The 25,431-nt window shown below is 52.1% G+C and overlaps 10 protein-coding genes across 10 annotated transcripts; 5 read left to right on the plus strand and 5 right to left on the minus strand.

The window, feature by feature from the left end:
- Positions 1-772: 772 nt before the first annotated feature.
- Positions 773-3,257, minus strand: lcc1 (laccase; the record flags this gene model as incomplete). Its single annotated transcript, XM_009547457.1, has 17 exons — positions 773-831; positions 891-952; positions 1,008-1,031; positions 1,090-1,244; positions 1,310-1,330; positions 1,389-1,571; positions 1,630-1,695; positions 1,750-1,770; positions 1,828-1,997; positions 2,051-2,081; positions 2,133-2,152; positions 2,206-2,438; positions 2,487-2,562; positions 2,614-2,848; positions 2,907-2,975; positions 3,031-3,082; positions 3,133-3,257. 17 exons carry the CDS (start codon positions 3,255-3,257, stop codon positions 773-775), a joined length of 1,602 nt encoding a protein of 533 aa, XP_009545752.1.
- A 1,732-nt stretch (positions 3,258-4,989) lies between these two features.
- HETIRDRAFT_165790 (glycosyltransferase family 22 protein) lies at positions 4,990-6,964 on the minus strand (the record flags this gene model as incomplete). Its single annotated transcript, XM_009547458.1, has 8 exons — positions 4,990-5,360; positions 5,419-5,591; positions 5,668-5,894; positions 5,958-6,064; positions 6,116-6,340; positions 6,396-6,569; positions 6,624-6,762; positions 6,818-6,964. 8 exons carry the CDS (start codon positions 6,962-6,964, stop codon positions 4,990-4,992), a joined length of 1,563 nt encoding a protein of 520 aa, XP_009545753.1.
- A 511-nt stretch (positions 6,965-7,475) lies between these two features.
- On the plus strand, positions 7,476-7,967 carry HETIRDRAFT_165791 (uncharacterized protein; the record flags this gene model as incomplete). The annotated part of the gene is made up of 3 exons (XM_009547459.1): positions 7,476-7,674; positions 7,741-7,827; positions 7,888-7,967. The coding sequence occupies 3 exons, from the start codon at positions 7,476-7,478 to the stop codon at positions 7,965-7,967; spliced, it is 366 nt and encodes a 121-aa protein (XP_009545754.1).
- Positions 7,968-8,295: 328 nt separating this feature from the next.
- HETIRDRAFT_439821 (uncharacterized protein) lies at positions 8,296-12,108 on the minus strand. The gene is made up of 16 exons (XM_009547460.1): positions 11,996-12,108; positions 11,927-11,932; positions 11,788-11,873; positions 11,694-11,713; positions 11,584-11,638; positions 11,129-11,536; positions 10,730-11,068; positions 10,518-10,675; positions 10,384-10,452; positions 10,174-10,333; positions 9,988-10,105; positions 9,694-9,929; positions 9,504-9,640; positions 9,423-9,446; positions 8,616-9,368; positions 8,296-8,550 (listed from the first exon to the last, which is right to left on the minus strand). Exons 1-16 carry the CDS (start codon positions 12,102-12,104, stop codon positions 8,469-8,471), a joined length of 2,760 nt encoding a protein of 919 aa, XP_009545755.1. The 5' UTR covers positions 12,105-12,108; the 3' UTR covers positions 8,296-8,468.
- Positions 12,109-13,994: 1,886 nt separating this feature from the next.
- HETIRDRAFT_244743 (uncharacterized protein) lies at positions 13,995-14,231 on the plus strand (the record flags this gene model as incomplete). The annotated part of the gene is made up of 2 exons (XM_009547461.1): positions 13,995-14,088; positions 14,155-14,231. Coding segments are annotated over 2 exons (171 nt in total), but the record flags the coding sequence as incomplete, so codon positions are not given.
- HETIRDRAFT_474665 (uncharacterized protein) lies at positions 14,063-14,922 on the plus strand (the record flags this gene model as incomplete). Its single annotated transcript, XM_009547462.1, has 3 exons — positions 14,063-14,088; positions 14,155-14,346; positions 14,411-14,922. A coding segment is annotated over exon 3 (393 nt), but the record flags the coding sequence as incomplete, so codon positions are not given.
- A 3,537-nt stretch (positions 14,923-18,459) lies between these two features.
- Positions 18,460-19,196, plus strand: HETIRDRAFT_417403 (uncharacterized protein; the record flags this gene model as incomplete). The annotated part of the gene is made up of 6 exons (XM_009547463.1): positions 18,460-18,500; positions 18,555-18,601; positions 18,657-18,757; positions 18,814-18,871; positions 18,932-18,956; positions 19,004-19,196. The coding sequence occupies 6 exons, from the start codon at positions 18,460-18,462 to the stop codon at positions 19,194-19,196; spliced, it is 465 nt and encodes a 154-aa protein (XP_009545758.1).
- An 842-nt stretch (positions 19,197-20,038) lies between these two features.
- Positions 20,039-21,526, minus strand: HETIRDRAFT_165796 (uncharacterized protein; the record flags this gene model as incomplete). Its single annotated transcript, XM_009547464.1, has 13 exons — positions 20,039-20,133; positions 20,196-20,240; positions 20,304-20,342; positions 20,393-20,491; positions 20,568-20,622; positions 20,683-20,716; positions 20,813-20,845; positions 20,903-20,933; positions 21,095-21,191; positions 21,251-21,283; positions 21,343-21,362; positions 21,421-21,430; positions 21,482-21,526. 13 exons carry the CDS (start codon positions 21,524-21,526, stop codon positions 20,039-20,041), a joined length of 636 nt encoding a protein of 211 aa, XP_009545759.1.
- A 413-nt stretch (positions 21,527-21,939) lies between these two features.
- HETIRDRAFT_417404 (uncharacterized protein) lies at positions 21,940-23,026 on the minus strand (the record flags this gene model as incomplete). The annotated part of the gene is made up of 6 exons (XM_009547465.1): positions 21,940-21,966; positions 22,026-22,127; positions 22,180-22,295; positions 22,351-22,486; positions 22,548-22,820; positions 22,877-23,026. 6 exons carry the CDS (start codon positions 23,024-23,026, stop codon positions 21,940-21,942), a joined length of 804 nt encoding a protein of 267 aa, XP_009545760.1.
- A 994-nt stretch (positions 23,027-24,020) lies between these two features.
- Positions 24,021-24,840, plus strand: HETIRDRAFT_244630 (uncharacterized protein; the record flags this gene model as incomplete). Its single annotated transcript, XM_009547466.1, has 2 exons — positions 24,021-24,085; positions 24,630-24,840. Coding segments are annotated over 2 exons (276 nt in total), but the record flags the coding sequence as incomplete, so codon positions are not given.
- Between the last annotated feature and the right edge of the window lie 591 nt (positions 24,841-25,431).

The following is a 25,431-nucleotide window of genomic DNA, read 5'->3' on the forward strand; positions in this document are numbered from 1 at the left end:
CTACTCATGATTGCGTTGTAATATCGCAACTTGATCCCTACAGTCTGCAGGCAACAATGCATCCGACCAGTCGAAGATAGCCATCATGTCACAGAAGATGTACGCTCGCGCTGATCAGACTGATCATTCCTTTGCAAGCCGCCCTCTGATACACCTTCGCTGTGTTATGTCCACTATCAAGATATCACGAACAACGACAACTCCACATTGCACAGACTGGCACCCCGTTCTCACAACTGCCCGGCCACCAGACCAGTCCCTGAATTAGAGCAGTTCGGTGCCCAATGATGACAAGGTTGATGGGGCGGTCAGAGGTCAACGCAGCAATAGCGACGAGATGAAGCCAGGATCGAAAAGTATTAGGACAAGGCGTGTGCAACAGATCAAAAAGGTAAAGCTAGTAGGATGTCGTCGTGACAGGGAGTTTCAATTGAGCGACCAATCAGCGATTGAATTTCCTTACTCTCCCCAGCCGGCGCCTCCGACGCGTTCCCGCAAAATCACTCGCCAAACCCACACCTGTATCTTACTGAGGTCCTTTACAATCCTATCATTACTTCGGTTCTGCTTAATGACACTCAAAGGGATGGCTTGGAGAAGCTCTGTGTTGGTACGCCATCAACTTTACATTTACAAAAAGCTGCGTTATATCGACCAGTGAAAATCACATAATGCAGAACAAAGAACAAAGAGCACAGCATCTTTAGACCACACGTTGGGGGAAAAAGCGTGCCGCCATACCTCATCACCACTGCGGTCCATCAGGACGTCTTCAGTTCGGGTGGGTCAGGAGCCATGTATTATAAATCGGGCATAAGGCAGACCACTCCACTGTTAGATTGCAAGCTGGTCAATATGGTATCAGACTATAGGAATAAGGATAGACTAACGCGGAACTGGGTTTGTCAACGCGATACTGGGAACATCTTCAGCAAAGACTACGGCGAACCCCCTATAAAGCATGCAAAGGCTCAGCTTCGGAAGTAGGGATGAATTAAGAGGTTTACTCTTCGAGATGCCAGTCGATGTGGCTCCAGTGACCGTCATTAGAATATTCATTTAGACGACAATTACAATTAAACAACGTACCAGTGGAAAATCCAAGGCCCAGGATTATCGGTTGTGAATCTGATAGTGACATTAGAGTTGGAGTCTTGAGGGCCCATGCTAACTACGTCACGGCGGACAGGGTTCACGTAGTTGTAAGAGTCGCTCCCACCGCTGCGGACAACCGAGAAGGAATGCTGTATTTGACGATCACTCAATGATGACTTGATGAAAAGCGAGATTTGACAAAAAAAAAACGTACGCCGTGTAAATGGACGGGATGCTAGAAAAGAGATGGAGCTATCAGCCTTGAAAAACCTGTGGGAAGATTGTCAACTTACTTCTCCGCCCTGCGCGCCTGTAGGGATTGTGAGCTCGATGACCTTGTTCCGCGGCACACGATAGGTAGACCCGATAGGCAACAGGACCGGTAACCCGCTTATAATCTGAAGGAGTGTCGGGATGTCGGGGGACTCAAAAGTCACACCGTTCACTTGGTATACAAAACTCGTGTTGTCAGAAGGCTGTTCGTGTCACAGTCAAACAACATGCGATTGAACAGGACGAGGAAATTGAACAGACTTCTTGTACCAATGTAACTTGAAGGTTGATATTTTCATCTGCGCCGCCAGCACCGGGAGTGCCGGGCTGAACTTGATTGTTAGCATCAAAATAATTTGTAGAATATTGAATCTAACGTACCGCTGCCGGATTGACAAGCGCCTGTCGTTATCGAAGTTAGATGATCGATGAAGCAGTACATGGTAAAGTCAGACATACGTGGAGGTTAGTCTCAATAAGGGGAGCCGCGCCGTTCCCTGAAAAGGAGGTTTGAGGCTCCGTCTCCTGAGCGCCCTGGTAGCGGAAGATGGCGGAGTTGCGAGTGTTGCTGCAAGAGTTATCGATAGTCAAATTTGCACCCAGAGGTAATATTGGCTGAGAGCAGATCCCTGTTCAAATGTCCTTGTTAGTGATATTTTACAAAAGATAATAGGATAGTCACAATAATTGTCGACCGTCTGCGTGGCATTGACCTGGCTCTTTCTGTGAGTACAAATTTACAACAGAGGATGGAAGCACTATACAACGACAGAATAGCGTTGACCTAACGGGACGGATTATTAGATCTAGACCCTGGAGATAACGCCAAAGGCTCACCAGCGTAGATGTTGACAGAATCAACAACCAGCGGCTGCGTGTATTCACCGTCCGCTTCAATGACCGTCATATTGTGGCCAGCAATGGAAAAGATGAAATTAGGGAAACAAGAGAGGGAGACTAGACGGAAGCGGTAACGTCTTCCTTGAACAACATTGATGACAGCAAGCGGGGCGTCGGCAGGCCCATCCAAAGCTCGGCCCAGACCATTGATCAGTGTGGACGCAGGGTGTCTGAACAACAATCAATTACTAGAAGAAAAAACATAGAAAACGACTAACGCTACGTGGCCCAGTCCTGGTTGAACTTGAGGCGCAGGGTACCGATACCAGTCGGCGAGGGTGATGACCGTAGATTCTGAATCTATTTCAGTGGATTTCTAAAGGGACAGCGACCTAGGATCGTTACCATCATCCACATCGTACAAGCTCTTGTAAGGATCGTTTGGGTCATAGATGACTATGACTCCTCTCAAGCCATCACAGTATTGCGCTCTATAATGCGAGTGGTACCAGTAGGTACCGACTTGATTTCCAGGATTGAAGCTGTAATGGAAGGAGTTTCCAGGAACGATGGGGCATTGTGAGACGAATGCGACACCATCGGCCCAGGTGGTAGTATGCTGCGTGATGCCGTGCCAATGCTGTTGAAAACTGGATGAGGCATTTTCCGGCGTCTTTTGTGGACAACAAGGCACTCACGACGGCAGTGACCAAGTCCATTGTGCCGTCCACCAGGTCATTGTGAACATTGACCGAAAACGAGTCTCCCTGATATGTACAATTTCAGATGAATACGATCGCCTAAAAGGAGAAGGAAGCTCACCTTATTGGCTGTAATGAGTGGACCAGGAAATGTACCCCCAGCGAGGACAGCGCTGTTGACAACCATGAGCCGTACGACTGCCGCATAAAGTCATCCACGTACTCGCGATTAAACCCATCAGGAGCAATATTTTGATTGACGATGTGTAGGTCCGAGACGGGACTGATGGCAGAGACTGCACCAGTGACCAGAGCTGAAAGGACAACAAACTTCGACTGAACAATCATGGAGAAGACGCAACTCTGGATCAGATGTCTGGAGTCTGCTGAACTACAGAAAGAGTCAGGTCGTTTTATACCCCAGGATTGTTATTTTTGTCGAGATGCGTCAGCAGAGCTGTAGGCGCATCCCAATACAATGGATGTGAATCATTGAAGTCCACAAACCAATGCGACGCCCCAACGACAAGCTACAGCGGAATGTTCTCAACCGGTTATGTCACGGAACAGGTGTTCTTGTTTCCCGCGCCAAGGAATAATTGCGGTTTCAAGTATCAATGCTATGCGATTCGTGACTTTTTAGGCGCGTCTGGGGTCGAAGTCATTGACAGAGAATAGAAGCAAAGCCTACAGAACCGGGGTCTCTTCCTTTTGCGCCAATTTCTTTGTGAAGATTAAAATGCAGTATCAACAGCCCCATACAAGGACAGAGAATTCGGAAGGCCTACTACTATTTTTTTCCTGGAGAGGGCTAAAGGGTTTTCTGGTCTATGAAAGAGCTTGTATACAGATCATGCAACAACAAGTTCTGTGACCACGTTTGACATGTCTAAAAAAACATGCATTGAGCTGCCATGTCAAGAGCGCCAATGAAAAGTGCACAACTGGCTGTACCTTCTTGTATGATGATGACGACACACATCGTCGAAGAAGAGCCAGACAAGTCTCACAGGGACAGAAATTCTCTCGTAACTGTTATACAGGCTGTCAGGATTTGTCCACAGACCGTCACTGGTAAGCTCGGGGGACCTGGCGCATGACTACCTCGAATCTCGAGGCAGAGAGCGGGTGTTTGCGAAAGCATGGAATATGTTAGTGTGACTTTCATGCCGATATCTTGTTTCATCCTTGTCTATGGAAGAACATCCTCGGGTCGGCAAAACCGAGGTTCAAGGAAGCTCGGTAAAGCTCCTGTGACAATAAGGCGCTTGGAGAACGATAGAAAATATAGAAACAAATGGATGATACGGACCGAGCATGAACAACAACCTCTCGGCGGAGACGGCCATTGTACTGTGAGAGGCGCTGAGCGAGACATACAACAAGACGAGAGTTGAGATGAACTGGACGATGGCGATATTTGTCGCGTTTATGAGTGCTGTCACTATGTACAGAGCACTGTCAATGGGGCACCCTCGGGCATCCTGTGAATGAGCCCTAAGATGGCGCAAAAGTCTGTCTCCCTCTGCAGTATATTTCCCTGCATAGCGCCTGCCATCCTCTGACTATGCACGATGAACTATCAATCGGCGTAAGGTATGCATGACGAGTGAGACGAGTGTGGAAGATGGCCTCCTAACATGATTGCATGCATCAGTAGGCGTCAGAACAGTGTGGTTTCGAAGAGATCCGAGTATATCGTTGTCATACATCCCTCGAAGACTGAGCAGTGATATATACCACATTCATTGTAAGTGAAGATTCTGATAAAATCGTGATTGTGTCGCAGTGGCCGAGTAAGGAGTAAGCTGTTTTTTTGACATCGTCTTCAGTCAGCGACGTACGCCATGGATCACAGAGCACTTACTGTCCGAAGGTGAGAAATTTGGAACCCCGGATAGGAACGCTATTGATGAACCTGTGTCAGGCTCTCGCGGGCGGAAGAGGTAATATGTACGTGGGCCTGCACTCGCCTTGCGAAGTCAGCTTCTGTTTGATCAGTCAGCAAACGCGGTGCGCAGAATGATCAAAATAATCACTGATTACATCTCTCCCGACACAACATGGGCCCTGCCCAAGCCTATGTCGCCCTCTCCAAGATCCACAGAACCTCCTCTGTGCGCATCGCTAATACGTCCAGAATACCACGCACTCCACGCTGCCTCACCAAACCTCTCACGTCCCGCTGGACCTCCCACCCTTTGAATGCCTGTATGGCTCCGAGGACCACCCATTGACCGCTAGATACGAACGGCACGCGGTCCTCAGCAAGAACGTGTGTAATTCGGCGGTCGGACGTCAGCGCCGCCGCGGTGACGTGCTCGGTCTTGTTATATACCCAACCCGCCGCCAGATTGTGACTTGAAGGAATCGGGTAGAATGGCGGAGCGTGATTTTGGAGAAACAGCGAGGCACCGGACTGAGCGGCGAGGTTTGCGATGTGTACGTGTACTGTGGTACAAAAGGCAGGTCAGGAAGAGTGGCTGCGTAGATGTAGGTAGAGGTATACCATGTTGCACATTAGAAAATCCATCGTTGAGTTGCGCGAGCGCGGCGCCGCCAGGATAGTTCGCCATCGAAGCGCGCGTGTGCAGGATAGTTGCCATTGTGGTCAAGCCAAATAGTCCTGCGACCGTGACGAACGCTAATCTACCTATGATACGACCCTTTGGCCTGCCAATCCTACAGAATGGATGATGAAGATTGGAAATTAGACGCCATCCCTTCTCTGTGAAGTTTTGCAACGTGGGTTACGCACAGCCAATGAGCTCCTCGTGCCGCGGCAACATTGAAGAGTGGCACTACATAGACTACAAAGCGCCACTCCTTATGCCCAAGCGCGCTGATAAGCGCAACGAACATTACCGCGGGTCCTAGCAGCGTACGGATACGGTGATCAAGTGCAAAGCCAATTAATGCAAGCGGTCCTGCGCCAAGCAGGATCTTCGGAAGATGCGAGGTAAAATATGCGTGGAAGGGCGAGACCTACGCACGAGGAAAGAGTATCCGTTAGCATCAAGGCGAGAACAAAAGGAAGACGGCGCATACACCCCAGTCTGCGCTCTTTCCCTGGAAGACGTTAAAGTAGATCCCTGCGAGCTCGGGCCAGAGAGGCCATCGATTCCATACATATGAGTCTACTAGCACGGTGAGTGCTACAGACGCAAATCAGTGAAAACATCCACAGAGTCTTGGGTGAAACGAACCGATGGAGCCAAGGCCCGAAAATACCCCCAGCTTCACGAGACGAACAAAAGTGATCTGTCTGTTCCATAGCGCCTGAAGAGCAATGGGGCCCAAAAGGAGCGTGACCTCGGCGCGGAGAACGACAGCGGTGAACGTGAGGAGCGCAATGGCGGCGCCAAGTTTGTGCTGATGCAGGCGCACAGTGCTTTTTTCACAGTTGAGAAGGAGGTATGATACAAAATTGACTGGCGCTGGCTCAGAGGATGGCGTACTCGAAGGCGGTGCTAGAGATTATCTTACCGGGTGCAAGAGCAAACATATTAGGCAGGGTGCGGCCCATCCAGAAGGGGAGATGAAATTGCATGCAAGTGAGCAGCGCAAACGCGAATGCGGTTGGGTGGCCGAATCGACGAGATACGACCCGCCGGATGAGACAGATGATGAGTGCGTTGAAAGAGGCGAGGACGAGGCGAACTGGAAGAAGGGCTTCTGACTACAAGAGGCGAGTATGAGAGTTCAAAGACGTACCGATTATTTGAAGGTCAAATTTTGACTTCACAATGCCGAAGGATTGTGCTACGGTGATGACAGGCATTGATAGCCAGGCGAGGAGAATGCTGCCGATGAAAGACCTGGGCACCGCACCACTAAACACGAAGTGATCATACTAGACAACGAATATCGTCAATGGTAACTGAGTGAATGCCTAGACAAGCCTCTACCTCGAGTAGCGAATCTGTGCCTATACCGTACATGAGCACGTCGTGGGTCGCGTGTAGATTGAAGCTCTCCTCGACCTTTGTATATGGTGCGAGCAGAACATGTGTGCAGGCGGTCGCGACGACCAGCAAATCGAGTACTGCACTCATGGAAAGCAAAGTTGTAGAATGTTATGAAAAATCCAAGCTGATGTTTGGCATAATAGAGTTGCCTCTGAACCGAGGGAGGCGGAGGAGTGGCGGATGGAGGACGCGTCGCGACTGAGTCATACGTATTACGCTCTCACCAATGGAAATGTATGTGCCTTCCCCTTTGTCGAAGCTATTGTATCCACATGCCTTCCAATCAGTTCTACTAATCCTCCAACTGTTTCTCGTGCCGCAAAGAGTTCCCAGGAATGAATCTCAAGCGGTGCGGCCGCTGCAGAGGGCCACTGTACTGTGTCAGTGTTTTTCCACCGCATGCCCCGTGACAAGTTGCGATTGAACTCCCTCTGCGCGGAGCTCCAGATGCCAACGTGAAGACTGACCGGACCACAAACCAAGATGCCATGGCGCAGCGATCTGGTATGATAAATACCGTACCTGCAAGGATGGCAGTGTGCATGAGGGCCGCCTCGAACTCATCATGTGGGACGCGTAGAACGACGACCTGGAAGAGATGATCGAGTGGGGTGGGGTCTTCAAAAATGAAGTCCCAGAGCACAAGCACATGTTTGAGGTTGAGCTGCAGGGTGACTTGAAGAATTTCTTCAAGCACTGGCCTCAAGGATTCCGCTGGACGTGCTGCGGCTTGGCACTCAGTACGGATGCGACCATCATGGTTCCGGGAGCAAGCCGTGCACATGCGATTTCTGCAGGTAAGCATCTGTGCGACCTCTCCTCTTTTGACAACTCACGGCGACACTGGTACTTGATGGTTGCAGAATGGGCAAGCCTGTCACGGATGAGATCTTCAATGAGAAGAATTCTGCGAATTATGGTTTGCAGCTGCGTCGAGGACCTGACCCACGGTATACCCCTCTCTCCTGTATCAGTTATTTCACCACGCTCATTTTCTATCTCATCTCTAGTTCCAGCCTATATAATGCTCCGATCGCCACTATCTGTCGTCAAGCTCGTGCCATGCCTAGCTAGGATGTGTACACGATAAAGCGTCCATCCTCTGAACAAAAGAGCCACTTTTGGGCCTGCTATATGAGAGGAGAACATGATATGGCTTGCTCTATGCTCACAATCTGGGGTTTGTTCTGTTTTAGTTGATGTAATATGTACACTAGAGGAGTATACTATCCCGATGTTTCAATTACTTTGTGGGTAGGATTGGGAAATCCGACTTTACCTTAGAGGTAAGTGATGTCTCGCCTGCGATTCGTCTGAGAGCACGCATCTGAATACAACCAGCATGTACGTATACGCTGTTTTGCGTATAGTGGTCAGCAAACACCTTATCCCTGACCATGCATATACAGCAATCATGAGAGCCTGGGCATCTGTTTCTTTGTGAATACTATAGAGGGACGCGACAGCAGTCGCGTTTCGGTGAATTACAGACATCGTGTAAGGGGTATCATCGTGTTACTCGTTCATAGTGTCGTTCGTCCATCCGTTCGCTCCAAAGTCATCCGGCTCCGCGTCAGAGTATACGGACCCCTCAGGAGTTCTCGGGGTGGGAATATATAGTATCAGATGTCGTGTTTGCGAGTTTGGATATGTACGTTCGCCAGTCGTCGGCCCTGTCAATCCAGCCACGCTATGAGTCCGTCCGATGCGCTCAGATAGGAGGGTTGTCGAAACTCACATTACACCAGCAGGCATACTCGCCCACATGGCTCTGAGTTCGTTATTGCCCAGCTCTGGCATGCCTTGGAGAATGTTCTCCACGTTCTCTGTGTCATGAGCCTGGTCGGAGATGGGAGATTTCAAGTTTGGATGTACGTTCAAATCAGGGTAAAAGTTCAGCTGCAAATTCGGTGGAAGGTCGCCGAAATTGGAAAGGTCCAACGGAAGAGATTCGCCTCCGCCCATAGGTCCCACCGGTGGTATCTGCGATGTGCCATGCAGGAATGGATCGGTATTTGCATAGTTCAAGGGCACATGGCCGAAAGATGGAGTCTGTATGGCGTCCTGCATGTTGTAAAAATGGAGCAGCGGATCTAGAGAGGGCTCTTGCACCATCGGCTGGAACTCCTGGGACCGCCAGTCCACTGGGATATGCTGAAGCTCGTCGGAATGTTCGGGAAGTGTCGCATAGGAGTACGCACTCGTATGCGACATCGTCGGGGCTTGGGCTGTAGCGAACATCCGCATTTGGTCGACTGGAGGTAGAAGCCATTCTGTGGAGCCGAAATCTACGCTGGATCCATCATTCATGACGTCTATGGGATTTGACGAAGACATTGATGATGGAGGATCAAGGAATGGGGGCTGGTAGGAAGACGAGGCAGTACGTCGGGAGGACGCATCCTCCGGGTTTCTGCCCCGCTTCAACGACGGTGGACTAGGCTGCAAAGGGGGTAGACCACCCGCAAATGCCAGTTCAGACAGAAGATCACTGAAGTTGAAAGTTGTGAGCCATCGCTGCAAAAACAGGAGCCGAGAAACTTACACCAATCTTCCTGCAACAGGCCACCTACATGGTTGGGAACTGGATTAGTAGGACGAGCCTGTTGCTGACGCAACCACTTGCCTGGTCTCACTGTCCTTTAGAACCTGCATGCAAAGGTGAACGTCCTTCATCTCCTTCGCGGTGTCGACCGACATCCCAGATTTTTTTCGTCCCCATACATTGACTAGGAGAAATATGCCGGCAACAAAAGCCGGACCCTACATGTCTTATCAGTCTTTCAAGGCCAACCCACAAAAGGTCAGAATCTGACCTGGAAATTGGGCGACATCCTGATACCTGTACGACGCCGCATAATGTCAAGCACGTGGCTGCATGCACGCGCTGCATTCGTGCAGATGGCGAGCGACGGAAAAGACTGGAGGGAGGATTTACGCGTGGACATGATAAATGGGCGATGTACAAGTATTTGCACGGCGTAGTACGAAGCGTACAGGCAGGCAGATTGCTTGAGGTGAACGAGATTTTCGCGCGTTGGGTCCCAGCGTACTAGAATTTCAAACTGTTGGAAACATCACGGGATATGATGTAACAAGACTCAACTTACGATGATCAGGAAGAGAGTCAATGTACTTGTTCAGCTCGGAATCTAAGGCGATGACTACATCCTGTTCCCATCGCGGGTTGGTGTTTGCGCGCAGGTGCTTTGACTTGTTCGTCGCATACTACGAGGTGCAGAGTAAAAATGCATATTCGAACATGAGCGGATAGAGGGAAGGAGATATGACCGCACCAGGGTTCTTAATGCAACATTTTGAATTCGGTGAAGCTTCAATAGATAGATGAAATATGATATATTCGGCGAGATTTCTGGCGGTTGTTTGAAAGCCAACGTGGGGTTGGGATTGTCCCAGTACTCGTCATCACATTCAACAGGAAGGTCAACGTCCATACTGGCAGCGCGTCAACCTAAACTGCCGGTTGTATCAAAACGATCACTTACTCCTCATCTTGCATCGCGCAGGGTCGGCCAAGAAGACCGCTCGTTAAACGATCTAGGAATACAATACACCTGATAATACCAGCATGATGAGGTGCTGCCTCGCTTGTCACCAAGCGTGCGCGGGAAAGACTGACCAGAACGCCCTCTTCCACATCTCATCTGTCATGTTGCGCGTAGATGCGTAAGCCTTCTTTCGATGGGCCCCAACGTCTTGTGCCTGGCGAATAGTCACCCCAGCCATAATCCAACACGCCTGCGGAGGAGAGCAGCCATACATAAACAGTAGAGAAAGCTGAGACGAAAAATCCATCAACAAAGAACAGATGAAATGAATAATAGGTCTCACAGCGCTCATTTGCAAGTCGTACAGCCGAGGCGCGCCAAAAATCAGCCGCCGTAACCTACGTACTTGAACAAACCATTTCCAGCCTGCTGAATGGCGGTTATTCGTGCCTTCAAGGAGGGCACGTGGGTCATCCGAGTGTCGAGAGCCTGTAGCACAAACAAGCAACGCCACGCCAGCGAAACCTTTGTCGCGAAAGTGTAGACCATCTGCGATGGCTTTCTCGAATGTCGGGCGGTGAAGTATGGGAATGAAGATGTGGATATGTTCGAAGAAGAGATTGATGAACTCGCGCATTAGGTCTGGCTCGGGGAAACTCAGCTCATCATGTGAAAGCTCCCACTGCGGCACAGGCCCGCGTCAGAGACAAAAAAGAAAAGAGGATACAACATAGGCATGCACCTGTTGCAGCGCTTCTGAAAGCGGACCCGTTTCTCCGCCTCTCCGGAGCGCATTTATACGCTCGTCGACCTCTCGACCCGCATACTCAGACCCAAAGTCCTTCACTTGTTGTAGAATATGCACTGTGCTGGATTCCCCCATGAAGCGATCCTCGGAAGGTTCGAGAGTTAGGCCACTAAGTTTGTTCTCGAGCAGCTGGATTGGCTCGTAGCCATTGTCGCCGCTGACTGACAAGTGGCTGGGGCCGGCTGTGGGGATATAGGACGGCGGTTCCGGAGAAGAGACACGAACTGGGCTGGCACGGTTGGCAGTCGCTAGAAAGTCTCCGCCTGGCACCCGATCCTGAGACCAGCTGTACGGTTCGATCGATGGGCCTAACTCTTCAGAAAAATCTGCATCGGGGAAGAGCTGATAGCGATAAGCAGCGGTATAGTAGGACGCGGACCTGGGCTTACCTTTCGAATCAATTCTTCTAGTTTCCGATGACGCGTCTCGAGGCCGTCGATATAGCTTCGGAGAGGGCTTCAGAGCGCGCATCGATTGGTCAAAGGTTGGAGAAACGTACGCTTTTGGCGGCCCACGCTTCTGCACGATGTTAGTGAGCAGGAGCTAGATGAATGAAGAGGAGAGCATAGAGAGAGAGGGTGCCGAGACTTCACCTTTATGAGCTGGTTATAGGTGCATTCGAGATCCTCGTAAGTGCAATTGTCACACTTGCCATCTAGCGTGGCTTGAGAGTCATTGCCTAGGGTAGGCTGAGTGCGAAGACCGAACGGCTGAAAGATCAGGTAACCTTACAAGGGACTGCGTAAACTCGTAAGTGTAAACGTTCCTCGAGGTTGGCCGCGTCGCGAAATAGCCACACACCTTTCCTCGACCTGCACTGATCACATGTACGCGATATCTGAACCCGCCTTTTCTTCGAGGTGTGCGAATGCGGCCCATCGTCGTTGTTCTCTCCCTCAGATGATGACATGGCGAGCTGGGAAGGAGCTTAGGAGAAGAGAGTCCGACATCCCCGTCAGTATTTCACAGTTTCGAGTGCAGTCGCGGAGCTGACATATGCCCCGCCGGCAAGTTGACCGCTCTATGCCGTAACTTTACATCTCCTTTGCTCTCTCGAACGGTTTCGTCGAAATCCTTGTCTGCAAGGCCGTGGCCGCTATCATATTACTATGCATGCGACATTCGCCTTTGTAATGGCGGTCCCCTCAAATACTGGTGCACCGTTGTGAGCTCAACTGGTGGAAACGGTGTGGTCTCATCTGGAGAGTAACGAGAGTTGCCGCCATTCCCCTTACAAGAGGCAACAACTTCTCCAATTGCACAGTAGATGCGCACACACGTGCGAGGTCAAGGTACGGACATCACCCGTGATAGGTGAACACAAAACCGACTCGATCGAGGTGTTGTGAACATGCATCGAGTGGTGACGCATGCGGGACAATGCAACCACCGTCCTTGTCACCGAAAAGGGCAGGAAACCTGACGCTGTCCGTAGAATCCCCGCCATCACACTCCTTGTCGAAACACTCTGGTGTGGCGAGATCAGCGCTCAACGCTCAGTTATCACGCTGTCGTTTCCTCATCAACAAAATGGCTCAAATGGGTAAATGAAGAAGACGGCATCAAAGCCATAGGCGTTCACAGGCGTTTACTCACCACGCAAAACATCGATTTGGCATGTGTAGATCCCCCGGGGGTGCCTCCCATCGGACCTCAGATGCAGCAAGTATTGTTGATGAGAAAATCATGCTTGTATGCGGTGTACCCCGCTTTCGGATTGGATTTAGCGACTGCTCTGAAACATGGCCGAGGAGGATTTGTGCAATGGATTCGGGACAGCATGGCAGCAAAGGCGTGGTGCCTGCGCGCAGCCTTTCACAAAAGTCAACGTCAAAAGCACCCGGGCGAGGGCAACTCACGCATATGATCGCAAGTGAAACGTCAGCAATGGGCTTTCCCTAGGTGGTATCTCATCATGAACACGGATGGCTAAAGAAGACTGCGATGCCCCACACCTCCAGACAAGTGGTGGTCGCCTGGAATTAGTTTCGTCTCCTGCGCAAGCCTGGCGCGGACAGTTCCCCGTAAGACAAGCACCTTGCGAGCTAAAAACAGCGCTTGTCAAATGATGTGTACACGGCACCCGATGCTGACGCGCGCGTGCGAAGAATGGCTGATGTCAACGATCACTGAGCCCCACGGGGTATCCTACCTCGGATATGCGATAGCGCGTTTCATCGGCCTTACGACGAACACGTCCAGGTGTACACTGTCCCGGGTGAGGCGTTTGTACGCACGAATGTTGGCACATGATCCGCGGAGGGTCGTAAGGGCAGGCGGCCTGACGAGGGGGGGCTTCATTTGCAAGCTGCGCTGGCACAGCGGTGGGCACACATGATGCGAGCCGAGGCAGGAAATAGCATTTCATCGAAGTGTTGAACGGGGCGACGTGGAGGAACGGTGTCGACGACGTCGAGAGGCTATCGCAGGGACCGGGGACCGCGGGGCATGGACCTCGCGTGACGGACATCGTAGACAACCGGTTGGGCGGAGAGCGGACCGGGAACTTGTGTTAAGGCAGCGGCCGGATTTGTCGATTCGAACGGTGCTTGACTCTCCCTCTCCTCCGCACACTCATCAGGCCGTGTCCTGTCCGTGTTTTCTCCTCCTTTCTTCCTTTCCGTCCCGGCCTTTGACTCGTCCTATCCATTAACCGGCTTCAAGTGACCTAGTCGCTCCCCGTCTTGGCAAACTCCAAGACAGCTGGTCGACTGGTGGTCCTTCGCCCCGATTTTCCTGCGTTTTTTTCCGACTCTCTTTTACTTTACTTCTCTTTCCCTGTACCATCAATACCTTCGACATGATCGCTGCTTTTCCCACCCCCGTCCTCTCCATTGCTGCCGACGTGGTCAAGGATCTCGATGGCGGAGACGCTCTCTCTGGTCTGTGGACGCGTGCGTACTCCTTCATCTTTCTCCCTCTTCAACTTGCGCGCTCATGGAGATTCGCACGGACTGTAGTGTTCACAAAATGCAAGGAGTCTCTCCAGGACGGTCGCCGTCTCGAAAATATATCCTGGCGACTATGGTATCGCGAGGTTGCTCGTTACCACGCCTCTCAAGTTTCCACTACAGATATACTCGCCCATTTCAACGAGAAGCCTCCGCTATCTCCCATCTCTCAAGACGGAAGGGAGCCGCACGACGTCCCGCGTGAGTCTCATGTTCCCATTCTGCTTACCACAGCTCAGATCTCAACTTGAATCCTCTGCATCAGAGAATCTCGCGGTTCCACTCAGCCATCATGAAGCCTCGCTGTCCTTTCCCAACGGACGCACCGACGCGTCGTCTGCTACTGACAAGCACTCTGTGTCATCGTTTTCAAGTGTGCACCCTATGCACATCCGCACAAAGCCGGGCTCGTCCGTGGGTAAGATCATTGCTGATATGATCCCCGACAAGCTCGTTGTCTCTTCGTCGTTTGCCAAGCATCCCTTCGATGATATCAAGTCGATCTCTACCTCCTTTGACGCATACTCGGTTTCAAAGGCCAGCGCCGATGCTTGTATCGTCGTAGCTCCGATACCTACCATGCGTCTACCTCCGCCTAATCCACCCTCTGACACCTTGTTTCCCCGAGTCATCGTTGTTAATCCCACTCCGCATCCTACGCCCCCCGCTACGCCGGTCCCTGTTCTGCCGTCATCAACGCTTTCCACGCTGTCCCCTAAGCAAACACATCTCGCAATTCCATCGCGGATAGGACCGCTGACAGTGCTGACCTCGGCGACGGCGAACGGATCCGCGCTGTCGGCCAGTTTGAGCATGCCATCACGTGATAGCCTCCCCACTCCTCAACTTATCGACGACGATGCGCTCAAGCCTTCTGACCGTCGGTTCTTTCTCCAGCAAGAGGAATCTCCTTCCCCAGAACGTGACTCCATTGACCGCGGCTCGGTGGGCACTGATAAGACGCCCTCAGATGCGAACGAAGTGGAGCCTAGCAGCCTCATCTCGAATCAGACCAAGGCGAGCACCTCATCAAACAAGCGGCAGACGAGGGGCCGCAAGACCAAGGAACCAGCGCGCGCTACAACCGGCCGTACTGCGATACATCGTTTCCAGGGCCAGCGCCATGCTGCGTCTCAGCGCAAGACAACCACGTCTGGGGAGAGCAAACCGCGCTCAACGCCCACCGTCGGCTCGGGACCGATCAACGGAACAAAAGTCCCGCCAGGTCCACCAACACAAACCCCCTCGGCGCGTGCGGACTCAAACTCCAAGTCCCGCGTTTCGAGTCCGCAGAAGGTCGTAGTCCCGGTCGATCCGCAACGCCGAGGCATCATCGTTACCAATAGCTCGTCAGAGTACGAGACGGACTCGGACGACGACGACTCGTGGGCGTCCGAAGACGTGAGCAACGAAGAGAGTGAGAAGAAGAAAGAGGAGATACGCCTGCGCGAGGCGGCGCTCGAGGCGCAGCGGCAGCGTGAGCTGTTTGCGAAGGTCCCGAAGCGCTCGTATTCCAACCTGAACCGCACACAATCCGGGCTACTCTCTGTGCTCTTGAACCCAGATCCCTCTCACCTCCCTCCCGGCCATCCCTATCGTAGCAACTCTTCGGCTGACGTTGGGCGTCCCCGCACGTCCGTGCCCCCGCCGCTATCGACGTCCAAATCGACCGCTGCCGTCCCACTCGCCGCGCAGATCACCGCGCAGGCGCCTGCGTTGAACGGCGCTACTGACGCGCGCGGCTACCGTCCCAAGGGGCGGCCGCAGGGCCAAGAGATGGAGGAGGACAGCGACAGCGATGAGGAGAACCCGGACGACACCATCCAGCTTTCACGGAGCATCGCACAGCAGAAGCTCGCCGCGCTGACTGGGCGGCGCAACTCGGATCGCGGGGGAGCGCTGTCGACGCAGCAGGTGCGCCCGGTGTTGCACACCGTCGCGACGGCGCCGATACCGCTCGATCATCCATGGAACCTCCCGCCGGCGGCCGCACCGTCGACACCGCGTACGACTCGCCGCCAGATGCTAGCTACAGAACTGAGTGAGAGCTTGCGCCGGAACCTGTTGTGGGAGAGGCAGCTGGGCCGTCCAGCGCTGGGGGGTGCACGGAGGGGGGGCGTGCTTGGTAGTGGGTTGAGGCCATTGACCGCAGCGACGACGACTGCGACGACGACGACTAACGGGACTGGGCAGACCTCGCAGCAGCAGCAGCAGCATCAACAACAAGATAAGGATCCCGGGGGAAGGCAAGGTGGACCCGACGACGACAGAGAAGAGCGCAAGCGACGCGCGATGGCACGCAATCGCAGCTGGGCGGACGACTACCACTACTCGGGGTGGTAAGCACGTCCGGTAATGCTCGTCGGTTTCTTTTTCTTCTTCCCCTTTCTTTCTCCTTTCTGTGTTTCTAGTTTCGCTCGAGGTATGGCGCTGTTCATCCTCATCATAGCTTATTCCCCGCTGGCAGAGAGTCTGCAGTGCTCTCCAGGGTCGGCATTGTTGTCCCGCATGTCCCTGTCTCGTTCATCCGTACTCATTTTATGTTTCTTGATCTCCGTATCCTCCTTTCGTTAGTCCTTCCTCCTATCTTCCTCCTCCACAGCTACCTTGCATCGTCACCATCACCATCCATCACCATCACCATTGTCCACCACGCGTACCGTCGGGCTCGCCATCCATGCTGTTGTTGCAATATGTGTACCACTAGACCTGATTCCAATCATAGTATATACTCGCGCCTCTATGCGCTTCTTAATCGTTGGGCGTTGCTAGTACTCTAATCTATGTGATACCCGACCGTTGTTGACGGAGCGAGCGACGTCGGGCACGCAGGGCCGCGGAAGGTCTGCATACGGTTGTTTGGTTGCGACAAACTCAATGTTACTCAAAGCGACCCGAGAAGCGTATATCATATGGGATCATCACCTGACCACGATGGCGCCAGCGATGATTCGGCGGTTGCAGATACGTAGATCATGAGCATCGCCTGCGACATCGAGAAACATGAGCAATGCAAAATCGATGACATGCTGATCCACTTCCTGACACAATGTCTCGTCGATCCCAATCGGGATACGAGGCCGAACGTAGTCGCGTTTGCTTGCGGCCTACCTTATATCCGTGATGTATGCTTCCAACCTATAAAGCCGACCTGAGTCCAGTCCACAGCGGTATTCATTGAAGCACCCGTTACCTCAATTAACCAGATCGCTCACGACCATTCCGCTAGACAGTCTGCTTGGCGCCGCCTATATTGGAGTGATTGTATCTACTGGGTGGGCTGGCTTTTCGACGAATCCGCCATATGATAGAGCCGCTTTGCCTTTTGCCAGAATATACGGGGTGACCTGCCTACAAGTATATTTATATTATACGCAACATTGCGGCAACGATGGTCGGATTTTAAAGACTCTTGTCAGTTCTGTCCATGACCGCATACTCGATTATCGAAGCCAATATCCCTCCCAGGTTGCCGTTTTGACGTAAGTCCATCGCGTCAGCTCCGTGGGCTTCAATACAGATCACTCTCCTCTCTTTCAAGGCTTATTGACACTTTGCACGTCGCGCTCATAGCCCACTTCATGTATATCTATACGATAACGAATTTCGGGGATTATAGAGCCCTCGTCCCTGTGTGGTAAATGCGGTTCATAATCTGTTCGCTCGGTCTTCGTGTTGACTATTTGTGTTGCAGGAGCCTATTAGTGCGTGGTTTAGGTACACGACTCAGTTGTCTCTCTTGACTAGCTGACTTTTGTAGATCGAGGTTGTGATAGGGGTGTGATCTTTATTCGCATTCAGCTTTCTATGTAACCTTCGATCAATGTTTAACACCAACAGGATCTATTGAGTGTTTTGGTCCAGATATGAGTGTTCTTTGTCGGTCTGAGTCGTCGACGGCTCTGGGCCCGCTGAACACGTCTCTTTAGCTTCTTTGCGTATAGGATATATTGCCGTGCGTCTCTTCCGGTCTACTTCACATAATTGAAATCAAAGACCGACATTCCTGCAGTAACCAAGGGGCACGCACTACTACCTGCTCTCATAGTGCGTGTTCATTAACTTGATATTTGCGTTGTTATTGATCGCCTATGCAATACAGTGCCTTCTCAGCCTCGGACATCTATGTTCGCAACTTTAGATTTTAGTGAGACAAGCTAAGGCTGACGAATCCAACATCCCTACAGCTGGCGCACTTGGTAAGATGATACGTACATACTCGATCTTTGAAACTTCACTGACCTGGTATTTCAGCCGTGGACCGTCGCTTCAATTTCGGTAGAAAGCGCCTGTGACGTCCTCATCACGGGATTCATGATATATCATCTTCACAACAGCCGTACACAAATCGAAAGGTATTCCATTTTGTCTCACCCCTTCTACCCATGCTCATAGTTGTTTCTCATCAGAACGAACCGGGCCATCAATCTACTGATTACTTACGCTCTGAATACGTGTGAGCATCCTCCGCATCGCACAAATGACACTGATCGAAATACGTCTACATTGAGGCATTGCTCACAACGTAACGCCATGCTCTCCCTCTCATAACTTGACTTTGTATCGTCTTGACCATGTGTGCAGGGTATTTGCTGTCACTACACTGATCACGGTAGATTTGGCGGTCGATCTCCTTCGCTCTGATCAACACTAATTGACCCCATTAAGTTCTTGACGTTACATCATTCCCTCCTCTTCTCCGCATTCTGTTTCATATTGGTCCGACGTGCGTGTTTCCAGATTGCTGTGGTCACTTGTCATGTAATCTGATTAACAGTTTGTCTAGTCTATCTCTGCTCGTTCATGTCTTCGTTCGTTTATCTTTCTCTGTTCAATATTTCTCTGACCCATCCTTTAGCTTGAATTCTCGAAGATTTGTTCGACACGAGCTCAACGGCAGACATGATGAAATGATTACGCTGTCCAGATATACTGTAGGGGAGGCCCTACGGGCGCAAGCAGCTGTTGGTAAATCAGTTATAAGTCACACAGGGTCTGAATACTCATCTTCGAGGTTGCATCATGCTGATATTATTAGTACAGGGGATTGAACCGGGCTTTTTAGCCCATCACCTTGTTGATCTCCTTGACGCTTATTGGACACATGGTGCGTTCACTGGCCTTAAAAAGGTTGACTGATGTTGAACACTGCGTCCCCCAGAATTGATGGATCACAGTACATGTCCCGAAGTTTTGTACTTATCGGTCTACTTGTCAACTCTGTCTTACCAGGACTTTCTGGCGGGCCTAAGCATCTCTTGAACCTTAGTCAGTAGCAGCTCATTACTCGTACGTGTGGTAAACAGAAGCGAACCTATTTGTAGTCGTAGATTAGCAGCTGTTAGAACGATTATTACAAAGTATTTAGACGGAGCCCCTCATCGTCCACGTCAACGAGGAACTATGAATTTGCGTAAAAGGACCACATCGAAAGAATTAAATGGGTTGCACCAAAGGATAATCAAACTCTTGCCACGACCTCAATCTGTCCATGATCTGCGATATCTGTTGAATGACGGAGCTCCTCTATGCCACTACCCTCCTCCATGTCTTCGCTTTGACTTTTGACTACACCAGCCTCGAACACCATCCCTTGGGAGACGTGCAATGTATGAGGTCGGCCAACATGGGTGGAGTATTGGGTGCTGTTGTCGGCCACCGAGGTACGAATACGGAGGAGCAAGCGGCAACATAGAATGCTGTGGAAGATGCGCAGGAATCTATCGCAGATTGAGCACCGATAAGGAAGCAAAGGTGCGGCTCACAAACATGTCAAGGAAGTCGACCATCTCTGTCTGTTACACGAGATCAGAATGCATATCAGATAATTTTGGACCAGAGCTTACCGGAGCTAGAAGCAGGGCGAGGACAGCCCCCAAGCTGAGAGCTATATTTACAAGGCAGAAGTCATCATTAGGATTGCTGCCGGTATGATCGAATCATACTCTGTGAAAGACATACGCAAGAGACAGAGATAGAAAACGATGCCTTACATCGTCGAAGGGTTTCCATCAAAGATGCTGTGAAAATGAATGCACGCTGTCACTCACCATCGCGGTATAGGGTGAGGAGCAGAGGGCTCTTAGATTGATGCGCTGTGTATACATAGAACTGGCGTCAGAAGGTTGAGCGGTGATTGAGGCTACCTCCATACGCACTTAATTGGAACCCCTTATAGACGGTAAGGATCACGATCACTACGATCGTGTAAGTCTTGCGCATTGCGAGAATGGGTTTCTCTACACACCTGTTTCAACAAACAATAAGGAAGCAAATGATACGAAGACAATTGGGTCTCCGTTAGCCAGATAACATCCAGGTATCAATGCCGAGGGGGGGTCGGCAACTACAGAAGTCATACCAGTAGACATATCAGCAACGGTAGTGTAGAATGTGCACAGGATATGTAGATTGATACGAACAGACCAGAGAGTCCATAAATTTTACGAGGACCCAAATGTTAACACAAACCCAGATCTGTGCCATGAAGGTAATAATCAGATGAGTTCCTAAAATCAAATTTAAGTGACCGCTTACAATCCATAAAGAGCCTAAGCTTGAAAGTATCTTTCTTGAGTTTGCATACAAGGCATAGGTCCTGAGGATCAATATAACTGTGGGAACCTAAGGCTTGGAAAACCCCTATATAATAGATTCAAATGCTCACGTTCCGATGTTGCTATTCCGATGCCTGTAGAGACTTTGCAAGAAGCGTGTAAGTAAGTGATCCCAAATCCGGTGCTTAATTCACACACACCTGTTGCGGCATCGTAAGTTGCATGGCACGTCTGTAGGGGATAAAATTGATTAGTCAGTAGCCATATGTTCTTTGAAAGGGAAGGTTAGTTTCCTTGAAAGCCGACTGCGAGTATGCATTCTGCCTGAACTGCTCTATTGAGGGTGCCGTGAGGAACCGGATAGTGAACATATGGAAGCAAATGTTACGAACGTTGCATCGACAGGCTCATGTCGAGAACGGGGGTGTAGCGGCTCAGGAGGTACAATATTTTTGACAGGTTCCAAGGAGAGTTCCATATCAACGACACCTATAGTTGTATCAATCCTTATTTCTGCCGCATCAGGGAAGATGGATATTAAGCCCGACCTCCTGATCTAGAAGTATTGCCCACTCATAGCCCTACCAAGAAACGACAGTTAGAGATGAGCCTATCGGCGGACGATGAGACCAGGACTTACGAGGAGGGTGGCGCTGACGACTAAGATGAATGATTTTGTGTGAATTACAGTGTGGATGCTAGAGACGAAAGCTCTGACCTTCAACATACTAGAAATCGATCAATAGATGAAGTCGCATGCTCGAGCAAAGGGTACACACCCCGACGACACGCAAGTTGAAAACGGATGATGCAGGGTCACTCATAGTGGACTGCAAACCACGAGATCCGCTAAATATATAGGTCCAACCCCGTAGTGAGAGGCAAAGAGGCTGATGATGATGCAACGCAGAAACGTGGGCATATATACAAACATACGAGCCTAAAAATATCGTTGTATAAATGCGCACGATGCACTTGAATAGAGATCTCGGGAATCGGTATTACCCAACAGAGAATGCATCAAAAGCGGATATCCGCGTCCTCCGTACAGACCATCATGCATCATCATGATGGTGATGAGGCAAGGTGTGTGCTGTAATCCAAAAAGCGAGTCATCCAAAGCTTCTGTATGCGACGCGGTGCGATGCGATGCGATGCGATGCGAAAATCGATGCGTTCCAATGTCGATCACACGAGAAAATCGGAAACCTGATAGTGATCTGAAGAGTGCGTTAAGCTAGTCATCATTTCCGAGATCCTTCCACTATTCCACGAAGAACGACCATTAGCTGGAAAAGGAAGAAGGTCGAAGCGGCCACATACCTTGACCATAGCATACAGGTCAAACCCGGTCGCATCCTCGCCGCTGGTTCTATAACCATTTATGTCCGCATAGCCCTTTCCAATAGGAATAGGGCCCTCAGGCTGTAGCACGTTTTTGAGTTCGTACAGGGGACGAGTTCCGTCAGGTGCGCACCTGGAACCCGAGATGGGCATATTGATCCCGAGATTTCGGTGTTGTAGCCTCGAGCACGAACGTGACATCATCTGGGGCGTGTGCAAAAGCTTCACGAACGAGGCGGGACATGTAGCCTGCAAGGATCCAGGACATAAGAATCTAATAATCAACCGGGAAGATTAGACAAACCTTTGCCTTGTTCCTCTGGATCTGTCGCAATAATTTGGAGGTACCACGCGTCATGCTCCGTCTCGTTTGGTCCGCGTCTCTTGTAAATTTCAGTGAATACTTTCTCGACTTGATTCGGGTACTCGAATCCTGCGCGCTGAAGTCGCGAGTCGTAGCTAAACATGAGATGTCCAATTAAGAAGCACGATTTGGCGCACCCGAGCTCCCGTCCATCCTGATCTCCACACTGTCCTCAGAAGCCCTGAGCGCAAAAGAGTCCAAGGGTGATTGAGCCCAATTCGAATATGAGGGGGCATCCAAATGGCGACTGCCACAATTTTGTCTTGATAGACTGTCGCATCGTCGTCTGACAACTTTGGGATCACAACAACCGTGATTCGTCCTCCAGAATACATCGCTGCGGTTAACACCATACGTTGGAAGTCTTCAAGGTTACGTCGTCCAGGTGTTTCGGTGTCATTTGAAAGAGGCTACCAGCAAAATGAGCAAGATCTTAGTGAAAGAACAGATAACGATTATCGCGGACCTCTTCTAAGTTGGCGATGTAGTTCATCATGGGGTCATTGATGAAGGCTCGGCGCAGAAGTCTCGCAAGAGTTGGGAGCTCATTGGGGTCGGCGGTGCGCACATACGCCTTGTCACTCTCTGCATCTCGTACAAGGAGTGGCTGGGACATGGGGAGATAAGAGAGCAGCGAAACGTGTCTACCAAATATGTTCTAACGTCGAACCTCCTTCAATGTCTCGTGATCAAGCACACTATAACGTCGCGTCGCGTCCACACATTGCTGATAGCGCGTTGTAGTGTTGACTGTTCCTTTTTTTGCCTATCTTTAGCTGCTGGCTTCGTTTTAGCGGACAACTTCCTTCCTCTCTAGGACCGGACGGAGGAGGTAGGAATGGCCGCAGCGAAGAGATAGCTTGGAGAATGACGAGGGGCGTCCACGACGGACACAAGCTCACTCAGTAGGTTGGGTAATACACAAATGAGTCGTTATTTCTTTCTCGCGCCAACCCCTCCCCGCGCGTGTGCCCCTGGTTGTCATCATTTCCGTCCCCCGTTGACCTATTTTCCCCGCTCCCTCGACCCCTCAATTGTCCACGCTCCTACTCCCACACGCCCACTACCCGGTACGCTTGAACGCCTCTGATATAGATCCCGCTCTCAAGCGCACGCGCGTCTGTTCAAGGTTATGCATCCGCCCTCGTATGTGGCCGGCATCTGCGGACATTTCCACGACCTAACGTACGCAAACTTTTCTCTGCGACCGCACCCATGTCCGCTGCACGCTGACCTGAAACCCAATTTCATTCTGCATCACCTCCCAGATCCCATGCACACTCGTCCCCTCGAGCGCACCCTCGCTGCGATTGAGTCGATATTGCCTGCGCAGGTGTGGAAGAGCATTCAGACTGCTCGCAGAGGGCATGGCTGCCTCAGTTCGGTACCAGGTGTGGTCGCACATCATCAACAGCAAGGCGCGACGCTTCGATGGCCTGTATGGGTGGGTCAGCTGGGTAGAAAAGGCTCGACCTGCTCTCCGCCATGCCCGCTCTGCCCACTCTCCCCAATGTCCGCTCACCTGCTCACCCATTCACCGTCATGCCTGCTTGTCCATTCTCCCGCTCCCCGCCTGCTCACCTGCTGGACCCGATCACAACCTCTCCGTCTGTGCGGAGCCGTGCCATCCCAGCACATGTCCGCCGTGCGCGGTGATCGAGGCGGCGCGGTGCTGGTGCGGGAAGGTGGAGAAGCGCCTTGCGTGCGGGGAGGGAGAGAAGAAGGCGTGCGCCGTGGTGCGTGGAGACGGCGAGGAGGAGGGGGAGGAGGAGAAGGAGGAGGAGCAGTGGGACGGGTCGTTTGATTGCGGGAATCCGCGCGATCGGTACGTTCTTCCACCATCCGCGCTGGATTTTGACTGACAAAACTGTGTTTTTTGAACTCTTCGCCTGCGTCGTTCATCAGTGCACCCAGCCCTGCCACCCGCCCTCCAGCACCCCTCCACCCTGCCCACTCTTCCCAGCTCTCACAACCCACTGCCCCTGCGGCAAGCACCCCTTCCACCCCTCCTCCGCGCCCTTCTTTCACCCCTCCTCCGCGCCCTTCTTCCCCCCCTCCCTCCCCGCAGCCCGTCTCCTCCGCACAGCCTGCACCGATCTCGTCCCGACCTGCACATCCCTCTGTCTCAAGCCCCTATCCGGCTGCGCGCACGCGTGCACAACGCGCTGCTACGCCGGCCCGTGCCCCCCGTACTCCATCTATCCCGTGTACCCATGAAGGTGCGGCACGACGACGCGCAACGTCCCGTGCAGCGCCAATGGCGGCGCGGCGCTCGCGCCCGAGATCCCGTGCGACAGGCCCTGTGGCGCGCGTGCGCGCGCCGTACGCCACCAGTGCACGCGCGCCCTCGCGGCGCTCGCGGGCATGGGCACCGCGAAGGGCAAGAGCCGCAAGAGCCGCGGGACCACAGGACATCGTGGACGAGGGCTGGTACCAGTGCGACCTCGTGTGCGGGAAGCCGCTCGCGTGCGGGAACCACCGCTGCGAGGAGCGGGACCATGAGGGCCCGTGCCCGTCGTCCTGCGGAGCTCGTTCGAAGAGGTGCGTCGCGCACTTGTCATCTCACTAGGCTGGACTGTACCTGATGGTGAGATGTGCGCGCGTGCGCAGATGATCTACCACTACGGCCTCACGATCCTCGACCCGCCGATCCCGTGCGGCACGCGCCTGTGCTGCCCGCACCCGTGCACACGGCCGCCGCCGGCGTGTGAGCGACCGCGCTCACCGTACGCATGCCACGCGGACGACGCGCGCGGGTGCCCGCCGTGCCCGTTCTTAACGACGAAGCTGTGCGCGTGCAGGAAGCGCACGGTGGACAACGTGCGGTGCGCGCAGGCGCACGAGCGCGTCGGCGTCGGCAGCAGCGGGTGCGGGCGTCTGCAGCGCTCTCGCTGGCATGGGCGGTAACATGCGCGCCCTCGGCAAGGGCAGCCTCTCCTTCGACTATGTCCTTACTCGTCTCCAAGGCGGGCTCCATAAGTCTCGAGAGACTGGAGCAGAGCTCAATTCCCTCTCGGGCGC

Source organism: Heterobasidion irregulare (genome assembly GCF_000320585.1).
Source record: "Heterobasidion irregulare TC 32-1 unplaced genomic scaffold scaffold_04, whole genome shotgun sequence".
NCBI classification, from domain to species: Eukaryota; Fungi; Basidiomycota; class Agaricomycetes; order Russulales; family Bondarzewiaceae; genus Heterobasidion; species Heterobasidion irregulare.

Bases quoted from the DNA above. Each gene is read 5' to 3' on its own strand.
- HETIRDRAFT_439821 (XM_009547460.1), bottom strand. From the start codon at position 12,104: ATGTCATCATCTGAGGGAGAGAACAACGACGATGGGCCGCATTCGCAC. The intron at 11,714-11,787 runs GTGAAGTCTCGG...AACATCGTGCAG, and splicing joins CCTATAACCAGCTCATAAAG to AAGCGTGGGCCGCCAAAAGC. The intron at 11,069-11,128 runs GTGCATGCCTAT...CCTGTGCCGCAG, and splicing joins TTTCAGAAGCGCTGCAACAG to TGGGAGCTTTCACATGATGA.